Source organism: Dendronephthya gigantea, unplaced genomic scaffold (genome assembly GCF_004324835.1).
Source record: "Dendronephthya gigantea isolate DGI-Jeju-01 unplaced genomic scaffold, DenGig_1.0 000083F, whole genome shotgun sequence".
Lineage (NCBI taxonomy): Eukaryota > Metazoa > Cnidaria > Anthozoa > Malacalcyonacea > Nephtheidae > Dendronephthya > Dendronephthya gigantea.
In genome coordinates, this window is record NW_021163093.1 from 102,642 (window position 1) to 113,595 (window position 10,954).

At 43.1% G+C, this 10,954-nt stretch overlaps 1 protein-coding gene across 1 annotated transcript; it reads right to left on the bottom strand.

The window, feature by feature from the left end:
• Positions 1–7,904: 7,904 nt before the first annotated feature.
• LOC114532996 (putative nuclease HARBI1) lies at positions 7,905–9,167 on the bottom strand. The gene is made up of 2 exons (XM_028554572.1): positions 8,415–9,167; positions 7,905–8,372 (listed from the first exon to the last, which is right to left on the bottom strand). Exons 1-2 carry the CDS (start codon positions 9,165–9,167, stop codon positions 7,905–7,907), a joined length of 1,221 nt encoding a protein of 406 aa, XP_028410373.1.
• Between the last annotated feature and the right edge of the window lie 1,787 nt (positions 9,168–10,954).

The following is a 10,954-nucleotide window of genomic DNA, read 5'->3' on the forward strand; positions in this document are numbered from 1 at the left end:
ATCGTAGTCTGACGTAAAACGGTAATTTGCGCATGCTCAGCATTTGTTTAGCAACCAGGCCTGATTTTCCCGATGCTCTTTGCGAGCGTAATGTTATGAAATTTTGAGCTATTTTCAAAAGGAAACCTAGACACGTGTGTTATAAGAAATCGTCGATTTCTTATGGCTAGTTCTTCGCAGCAAAATAAATCTAAAAAGAATGGTAATAACAACAAGCAGGAGGCATTCATATGGACAGACGACGAAGTGGAGCTGTTGTTAAGAGTTACAAACGAGTACAAAGTATCAAAGTCATTTGAAAGTATCGACTGGGAATCAATCCAAAGCAAGTACGGTGACATTCTTGAACGTTTCAAACAGCAGTATCCTGCAGTTGAAAGCACCTCTTGTGGAAAGGACTTTTCACATAACGTGCGTGAAATTCCGAAGCAGATAGTAGCCACAAAACTAAAAAATATAAGGAGTAAATACAGAAAATCAGTCGATAGCGGCAAGAGAAGCGGTCATGGTCGTGTCGTCTGGCTGTATTTCGACTTGTGCGAATCCATATGGGGTGGTTCACCAGCAACAACATCGATTGATACAGGAATCGAGTCCTCAGATATGTCATCAAATACTACATCTTCAGCATCGACGACTCCCTCACGGAATGATCCAGAATCAGACACAGAAGATCCCCTACTCAATATAAACTACTCTGAACCTGAGAGCCCAATTCCAAGCACTCCATCACAGACAAAGCCCAACACTTGTGACACACCACCAAACACCACTGATACGCCGACCACTAATGACAACCGAAGAGCCCTACTTTATGATAAACTAAAAAATCACGAGCAAGACAAGTTGAAAACTGTCTATTGATAATCAGTTGCTTATCTGTGCACAAGAAGACTCAAAAGTCAAAAAGCAGCTTCTTGATAAGTTGGACAACATGGACAAGAAATGCTCAGAAAACATGGAAAGAGTGTCAGCTAACATAGAAAAATTAACGAATTGCATTACAGACTTCTTCACTGCATACCAGAATAACAGAATGCGTAATATCCAACAACAACAACTCTGTACCCCACCTGGTCTACCACATCAGCCTTATCAACCAGTTGACCCAGCAAGGTATCCACCATCTACTATGCAGCAATATGGCTGTTATCCTCCCATTAACCACACCAATCAAAATGGGTACAACTACAACAGCACCCAGTTTACCTTCTTGGATAATGAACACGAACAGCCTAACTGAACACTTAGATAGATATAATAATTTATATTGGATAAAAACACTTAATCAGCTTAATTTTATTTATAACTTGTATATAAATGCTTACATATGTTGATACTTATTACACTGATTAGTTAACCTGTAGTAAGGAAGTGTTCATTATTTATATTTGGGGTTGGTACCGAAGAGTATTCTTCTTCTGGATAATGAACACCAACAGCCTAACTGAACACTTAGATAGATATAATAATTTATATTGGATAAAAACACTTAATCAGCTTAATTTTATTTATAGCTTGTATATAAATTGTGACGGTACGCGAATAACACAAAACTGTAATTTATAAGTATATTTCTTTTACACTACACAAGACTTGTCCGAACTTTAAGAACACCCCCAAAACGTATCCAAAACGTAGGCCTAGCGCCCACGAACATAAATATAAACATTATGTGCTACGTCATGTAGTTCGCTACAATTCTCCTCTTGTTAGAAGAAAGCTGTCCTCAGCTTATGAGAGTCAACAAAACTATATGAAACAGTTCGCTACGATTCTCCTCTTGTTAGAAGGAAGACTATAAACGACCAACTACAAAAACAATATTAACTAGGGAACAGGTCACCAAGATAGGTGCATGTATAAGGTTTATCGCATGTTATAGCCAACAGTCAATTGTCTGGCAGGTCTTTACAAACAGTTTTCGGGATATGGCCCGATTTGGTTAGCTGGATTTTGCAACGGAGGACTCTGTCCGTGGAAATAGTAGCGGATACTGCTTGGTAACGAGGCATGGGACGATGCGTGAAAACTTGTTTACCATCCTTGGGATCGACATAAGAGGGTTTGTAACTGCGGCGGTGGATGGAGGCAGTTTTATTATAAGTTTGAAAAAGGTGAATAGTCACTTCATTGCTGTCGCGAGTCGTTTCGATGGCTTGTGCTAAGTGCCACTTAGAGTCGTCATCGGAGTCACGGAAGATTAAGAAGTCACCAATCTCGCATTCAATAGGCGGAGTCGTTTGACTGTCGGGCGGTGGTTCTACCGGTTCAGGTGGGTCCGGAGGCGCAGGATCGGCATACGGGTGGTACCGCGCGAGGCGTTGAATGTGTGCTGATTGACGAGCGTGAGTGGTCTCGTCTTCTATAATATATAACTCATCCCGCACACGACGAACAACTCTGAAGGGACCACTCCAATGTGTAAGCAGCTTTGTAGCTAGTCCGACTTGACGAGACGGTTTATAGAGTAAAACAAGTTCGTTTTCTTGGAGAATGGTACTATGCTGGTGAGCATCATAGTTGTCGCGCTGAGCTCGACGAGCCTCTCGCTGAGCCATTTTAAGATGTTCGAAGGTGATCGTCATACGGTTGGAGAGTTCTGTGGCGTAGACGGTACGGTCCTGTGGTAGAGTTGGTTTTGGCCCAAAGAGAATATCTTCTGGAACTTTTGGTTCGCGGCCATGCATGAGGTGAAAGGGGCTGTAGTCCAGACCTTCGATCTTACTGCTCCGGTATGCGAATGCACAGGTAGGGAGGTACTGGTCCCAATCTCTTGGAATTTACTTACAAATATTTTTAAGGTTGCCGAGATGATACGATGGATTCTCTCAGTCTGTCCGTTAGTTTGTGGGTGGTATCCACTGGTATACACTTGACTGACATCTAGTAAACAACATACTTCCTTGATCAGGCTGGAGAGGAATTGCGGTCCTCTGTCGGACAACAATCGTTTCGGGCAGCCATGACGACAGATGATTTGTTCAAAAAAAACGCGGGCAATAGTTTTTGCTGTGGCGTCTGGAATTGCAATGAATTCGGGCCAGTGGGTAAAGCCATCGATGACCGTTAGAACATAAAGATTACCGCGTTTGCTTAAAGGGAACGGACCTAGAAGGTCAATGCCTACGGTGTCGAATGGTTGCTCGTAAAGTTGAGGGTGGAGGTAGCCAGAGTGACGCTGTAAAGTCGTTTTAGCTTTGCGGCAATCGAGGCATGTTTTTATCCATTTCTTAACGTCAGCATACATGCCTTCCCAAAAGAAACGCTGTCGAATACGATCATAAGTTTTAGTACGTCCGAGATGGGCGGCTAGCGGTGAATTATGAAATGCGTAGAGAATCCTCTTTTTTAAGGAACTAGGGATAACAAGTTGCCGAATTGGTTGGCTTTCACCTATGTCGTCGTGGTGATAAAGTAAGCCATCTTCGATAGTATAATGGCGGGCCATGCGCTGAACGGCGGCGCGTGCTGGATTTGAGGTGGGGAGTGCTTCGCCGCTTAGGTACCGAATAAGTGGCTGTAACTTATAGTCCGTGAGCTGGGCTTCGCCTATAATCTGCGGTGAAGGGAAAGTCGTTGGTATATTCATGCATAATGGCTGGGTAGTTGCTTGAAGGAGGGGCTCGGTTTGTGGTTCAGTATTAGGCGGAACAACGTCTGTAGCAGATGTGGGAGTGTTGGTTGCACCAGCTGGCGAGCGTGACAAAGCGTCGGCGTTGTCGTTCAGTTTTCCTCGGCGGTGCTCGATTGTGAGGTCGTACTCGCCCAATTTCAAAGCCCATCGTGCCAAACGACCGCTGGTATGTTTCACATTTAAGAACCACCGTAGACTATCGTGGTCCGTTTGGATTGTAAACTTTCGGCCGTACAAATATGGGCGTAACTGTTCGCAGGCCCAGACAATAGCCAGCGCCTCTAGTTCCCGAATGTGCCATTTCTGTTCTGCAGGTGAAAGAGAGCGACTGAGATAGGCAATAACGTGTTCCACGCCGTTGTTGTCCTTCTGGGCTAACACTGCTCCAAGTCCTTGTAGCGATGCGTCAGTTTGCAGGAAGAAAGGTAAGTCGAAGTTAGGACAAACTACCACAGGGTCGCTAGTTATCCGGTGTTTGAGCTCGTCAAAGCTGTGGTTCATCGTTTTCGTCCATTCAAACTTGTGTTCCTTCTGTAAAGCCTGACGGAGAGGATATGAGATTTTTGCATATCCCTGAATAAATCGTCGATAGTACGAGGTTAATCCGAGGAATGAACGGAGTGCTTTCAGTGAAGTAGGAATGGGGAATTCAAGAACAGCTTTAACCTTAGCTGGATCGGGTTTAATATCCCCTTGAGCAGTGACAACGTGGCCCACAAAAACGACCGTCTGGCATGCAAGCTTACACTTCTGTGGCTGGAGAGTTAGTCTGGCCTTTCGTAGTCGATCAAACACCAGGCGTAGGTCGGTAAGATGGCGGTGCCAGAACGGTGAGTGGATGATGTTGTCGTCAAGGTACGGCAGGCAGATTCGCCACTTCAATCCCGCGAAAACCGCATCGATGAACCGCTGAAACGTTGCAGGTGCGTTTGAAAGGCCGAAGGGCATCACATTAAATTCATACAATCCCTCGTGTGTGATAAAGGCGGTTTTTTCGCGGTCTTCTTGGGCCATTGGTATTTGCCAGTAGCCAGATCGCAAGTCGAGGACAGACAGGAACTTGCACCACCTAAAGCGTCAAGGGCGTCGTCAATACGTGGGAGAGGGTAAACGTCGCGTTTGGTTACGTTATTGAGGCGCCGGTAGTCCACGCAGAAACGTTTAGTTCCGTCTTTTTTTGCAACGAGGATAACTGGCGAAGCCCATGGACTCTGTGAAGGACGGATGATATTATCACACAACATGCTGTCGATTTGTTCACTGATAAGTTGTCTCTCCTTTGGGCTGACTCGGTACGGAGGTGAATTGCTGGGCTGAGCATTTCCTGTGTCAATGTGATGGTGCACGCAATCAGTTTGCGTAAGGTCTTGGGTTGGTGGTTGGAAAATGTCAGCATATTCACTGACAAGATTTTTTAGCTCAACTTTTTGAGGGTTGGTAAGGTTGGGATTGGTATCAATTTCGAGCTCGAGCAAAAGTTGTTTCAGGTTAGATGGGGGGTTTACAGTCTTTGCAGAAGCAGGTGTTTTTTCATGTTGAACTGCCATATTTTCGACTGCGTGTGTATCGTTGAAATAGACGGAGTCCGATGAGTCTTCACACTGATCTAAGCACAAGGTTGTGTGATCTTCATCGGGTTTTGTGCGTTATAGCATGAAAAGCTACAACGCTGGCATTCTCACCATTCAGGATTTCGAGTTGTGCGACAGTAGTATTAGGAGATAGTTGAAGGGTTTTGTCGGAGGTGTTTACAATTATGACAGGAGCAGAATGGTTGTGCAAATCATCAATTTTTGCTATGCCTGGGGTAAGGTGGAAATCTTTGGGAAGGTCACTGGAAGTTGACTTTGTTACATATGCTTCGGTGTGTGAATTAAATGCTCCGGGTGGGAGGTCATGTTCAACATCAATAAAAGCGGCTGATCTAGGGGGCATGGAAAGCTCTTTTGTAATTCGCAAACAGTAGATGGAATCAACAGATTGAGGAGTGGGTTTACACCAAGGTAGTTCTATACTGAGAGTTTCAAAAAAGACAGTTTGGCGTGAAAAGTTGAGAACTGCTCCCATGCGAGTCATGGTTCCTACACCAACTAGTAGGCGCGTGGAAAGTTTCTTGGCAACTTGAAAGCGAATATTTGTTACAATTGGGTGCTAAGATCATGGGTACAAGCACTTCATTAGTGACTTCGATGGCTCCTCCGTTTGCTGTACGACGGGTGATAGTAGGGTGGGGTGTTTCCTCTAGGATCACGTTACGGTTTTGAGGGAAAGGTAAAATTCATAGTCAATGAGGGAGACAGATGACCCAGAGTCAAGTATCATATTGGTCACTCCAGCAATAGCAACATTAATAGCAGTTAAATCCAATTTCCCGTTTATAGCAAATGACAGGTGGTTGGAGTCCTTGGGTGGGCTGGGTGAGGCAAGGGGGTGCATAGGTAATAGATTACTAGGGATCTGATTAACGTAGGGTGCTGGTGGGCTCTGAGTAAAAAAATTTCGAGTATTCTGGATGGCACTGACTGAGCTTGACGAATGTTTGCTGATGATTGGTGGGAAAAGTTGAGGGCAAGTTGAAGCGCTTTTGACGGACGGGCAATTTCGAGCATAATGACCAAACCCTTTGCATTCGTAACAAAACTTTGTGTTGTGGATTGTGGGCTTGTATATGGGGATGGACATTCTCGAACTAAATGACCAGATCCATTGCATGAATGGCATCGGAAGGTATTTCCCCCGGACCCGCTGAAGGGGGAAACATGCTTTGGGTTTTCCAGCTGGAAAAATGCGCTGGAAAGAAGATCGCGTTTTTAACTCATTCTCTGAAAATCAGACTGAAAACGTTTGTTTTTTACGAGGTTGATGAATTAGTAGCACCCATGGTTTGGGTAGTGTTTTGGGGTGGGGATGTTTTTTCAAAGAATTGTTTTTCTGCATCTTCAAACGCTTCAGCCGCTGCAACTGCTTCTTTCAAGGTAGATATTTGCCTTACTAAGCTGCGCAAATGACGCTGATTATCAGCTTTGAGGCCTTGTTCAAAAGTTGTGAGTTCGTCCATTTGACTTACCGTGTAACCATACCTCTCAAGATTGACAATGACCGACTGCATGCGGCGAGAGTATTCTTTTACATTCTCTCCGTCTTCTTGCCGTAACGATCTTAATTGCTGCATATAATATCTCACTGGATCATATCTTTGAAATTCATTCTTTAAGCGATCTCTTACCTTTGAAAATTTCAACATATTCATTTCGTACTTGTAAGTTCCTTTATCTCATCAGTTGCCATATAACGTTCCAACACAATGCGGGCATACCCGGTAAGGTAGACTTTTAGCATGTCAATTTTATCCCCAGGCTCGATCTTCGAAATCGACATAGTAGTTTCGAATCGTTGTAACCACTCAATAATATTCTCGTTGCTCTCTCCAGAAAAAGGGGGGAGCGTTGGGAGGGTGAGGCGAGCAGTCGAAATCTTCATATTCTCTTTCGGAGTCACGATCACGTGTTGTCGGCTTTCGAGCACTCTAACATTTGCTTTAGTTCACTGATTTCCCTCTGTATTTCAACATCGTCTGACTGTCCGGCACGAGTTTTTAAACTTTTCAATTTCTACAGCTATTTCTTGTTCTTTTAATCCTGCTAATTGTTCTTTCAACGACGCAACTTCTGCTAACAATTCGCCCTCTTTTGACATCTCAATTCTTTCTCTCAAACTCTCGATTTCGGCGCGTAGTTCATGTTCTTTCGTGTTTTCAATGTGTTCTCTCAGCCGAGCTACTTCTTCCATTAATTCCTTTTCCTTCGACTGTTCGATTTGCTCCTTTAGTTTCATAATTTCTTCCGTAAGTGTTTCCCATTCCTTCGCCATTTTGGATGTCGTTGACCTCGTATCTGGCATCCGATTAAAAACTTCTATTGAACGATATATAACGAATTTTCTTGGTTGTCCCTGTAATCAAGTTCATTTCCCGGGCGAGTCCCCAATTGTGACGGTACGCGAATAACACAAAACTGTAAATTATAAGTATATTTCTTTTACACTACACAAGACTTGTCCGAACTTTAAGAACACCCCCAAAACGTATCCAAAACGTAGGCCTAGCGCCCACGAACATAAATATAAACATTATGTGCTACGTCATGTAGTTCGCTACAAAATGTTTACATATATTGATACTTATTACACTGATTAGTTAACCTGTAGTAAGGAAGTGTTCATTATTTATATTTGGGGTTGGTACCGAAGAGTTTTCTTCTTATTGGAGTTATGGATCCAGGTACTTGGTCAGAACTCTTCTCACACGTTTTCCTTCGGTTTCATTGGACTCGTGTCTGTAACTTGGTGTCGGGGTAGGCTGGGCATCTTTATCATGAGCAACTGCAGATGCAACCTTGTCATCTGACACAGTTTCTTCATTGCACTCACAATAATTATGCAATACAAAACAAGCATAGATGACATAAGGAACCTCTGCTAAATTTAAGTCCATGGGTCTTCGTAAAGCGCCAAAACGCCCCTTTAACCGACCAAAGGAACACTCGATCACCATCCGCGCTCTGCAGAGAGATAGACCAAAATACTGCTCTTCGGCTGTAGAACCACCACCAGAATACTCCTTCATCAGATATGGCATTAAAGGGTAGGCGTGATCACCAAGAAGGAAAACAGGAACAGGTTGTTCTCCTTCTACAATCACTTTGGGCACTGCGGGAACCTTTCCAATCTTCACATACTAATTAATTGAAGAATTTGCAAATACTCTAGCATCATGTACACTACCAGGCCATTTCACATTGACATCAATAAATCTATAGCGATAGTCACAAGCAGCTTGAACATTCAGACTGTACCGCTGCTTTCGGTTAATGTACTCTGTAGAATTTGCTGTTGGTTGTTTGATTTCAATGTGGGTCCCATCAATTGCTCCAAGGCACTGTGGAATAACATGGGCTTTTTCAAATTGTGAGGTCAATTCCATTACTTCAGCTTCTGTTAAGGGAAGTTTTATGTAAACCGGGCCTAAATACTTGGTGATTGCAGTACACACTTCCTTTATAATTTTTGACACTGTTTGTTTCGAAAGACCAAAAGCGTTCGCAGTTTTTCTAAGCCGACCTTCGTCGCTAAGGTAGTACAAAGTGCACGCCACGACGTCAACAGGTTGCCTCATTCGAGTCGTCATTCCCTCAATATATGGCCGTAGTTCTTCGCTTAGTTTCAATAGGGATCTGCGAGACATCCTGAAATTCTCCCTCCATTCTTCCGGCAACATAACTTCGTTCACAAAATTTTCCCACCACGCGCTTGTTCGACCAGGTCGAATCCAAAATCTTCTAGTTGGTCTGCAAGACCGATTTTTTGCTCGAATTGGACCTGGAGGAGGCCCAGATAAAATGTGTGTTCGTAAGACAGCTATTTGTCTTCGGTGTGAAGCCATCATGGCGTTATACAACGCGACATTTAACTGTAAACAAACAATTATGTTTGCTAGAAGCATAAGAAACTCCATATCGTGCTCGTCCGCCATGTTTGGTTGGAATTATGCCGCGGATAACTGACTTAAGACCTGGAAATGAGAGGCAATCGATGCGTGTGACGTAATCGTTTTCAAAAGTATCGTATTCAAGTGTTCACACTAATACGATATGTATGCGTTTTCATTTGTATTCACTTTCAACAGCGTGATTCAAATCGATGCGTTTCGGTGAATACGCTGAGCGTATTCGAGCGCATTAGTGTGAACGGAAGGCCTAAACGCATCGAAATGTATGCGTTTTCAAACGAAAACGCACTAGTGTAGACAGGGCCTAAGTTGTACAACATGAATAAGTTTATTTCGACCTAGTTCCTGTAGAAACCACAAATCTGTTTCGTTGACGATCAAAATACATTCCTTGTCTGTTTCACTTGAGGAAGTCGTTGTAATATTGTAAGTGTGGTTTTGACAGGTAAATGTGCGCGCTTCGTGACCGTCAGCTGTTACCCAAAACGAAATACCAAGAACCAAGACAACATACAGAAAAGATGTAACCATTTTGAGTTGACAAAGCATTGCTTTATACAATGAATGAATGAATGCTTCCCTTTGTCTGATGCAAGTCAGCAAAATATTTGTATCATTATTGTCATTGCGCCATACTTGTTGCCGGAGACACGACACTCAAGACAAGCGGCAAGACAAAAAGACTCAGCTATCGGTAAGCTGGACTGTTATTTAATGTAAAAATAAAAAATTAAACAGGCGCTTGTATTTATTCAAAAACAAACAACACTTCTTTCGACAGACTGTGACCCTCCACGGGAAAACAAACATTAACGCTCTTCCGTTTAAATGGGCAAAAAAACGGATTACAAACGGTTAGTAAACGGATGCCGTAAAGCGTTTTCACGCTTCGTTAAAACGTTAAAACGGTTCGATGAAAAAATTTAACGCTTTCAAGAAAGCGTTTTTACGTTTTGGAGAAAGCGTTTGCACGGATACGAATAACCGTTTAAACGCACAGAAAAATGAACCGTTTTTTTTGATGGGCCTATTCATCCGTATAAACGGTTTGACGAATTTATATACCCAATTTCACGTTGCATGGGCATGTTTGATATACCGGGAGGGAGAAAATGATTCACAGGTAAACGCAAGTAGCGGGTGTAACATTATACGTTGTTTATGTTCAGCTATGAGGGAGCCAGAGCTTCGATTGCTATCCGCACGTACACTACTCTTTATTGCTTCGTAATCCCAGTACAGCATGGATAATATTAAAATCATAAAATGGAGTAAAATTGTAAAAACAATAGCAAAATACACCTGAAGAACATGGCCACAGTCATGCCACTGCACTGACTGCAGACATATGTTATTATACATGCCGTCCAACAGCTTTAGGGCTAATTACGCTCCGGTGACAGCTACACATAAATACTGCATGGATCAATGTCATATGTACCTAGTCAACGAAGTTAATTATAGGTAGTAGAAACAAGCAGACGGCAGACCAGTAACAGTCATACAGTTGTGATTTGCCACTCGTGCGAAGCAATTTACTTTGTTGTTTATGTGTGGCCTTCCACGGGAAAACATACGTTAACGCTATTTGGTTCCTTGAAAAATATCGTTCATTATTCATTCGTTTCCCGTTCAAACACTTCAAGCGTTCTTGCGTTCGTTGAAACGATTTTCGAGATCGTTCATTGTTCGAAATTGCCCGTTTGAACGCCTCGAGAAAAAAAGTTCGAAAATGGTTCCAAAAGCGTTCAACCGTTTTGATTTACCGTTCGTTGGAACGTTTGCCGGAATTTTGTTCAATCGCATTGGAT

What these genes read in the sequence shown, in the direction of transcription:
- LOC114532996 (XM_028554572.1), bottom strand. Translation starts at nt 9,167, where the DNA reads ATGGCGGACGAGCACGATATGGAGTTTCTTATGCTTCTAGCAAACATA. An exon ending in ATGTGAAATGGCCTGGTAGT is followed by an intron (nt 8,373 to 8,414) that starts GTACATGATGCT and finishes TCAATTAATTAG; the next exon opens with TATGTGAAGATTGGAAAGGT.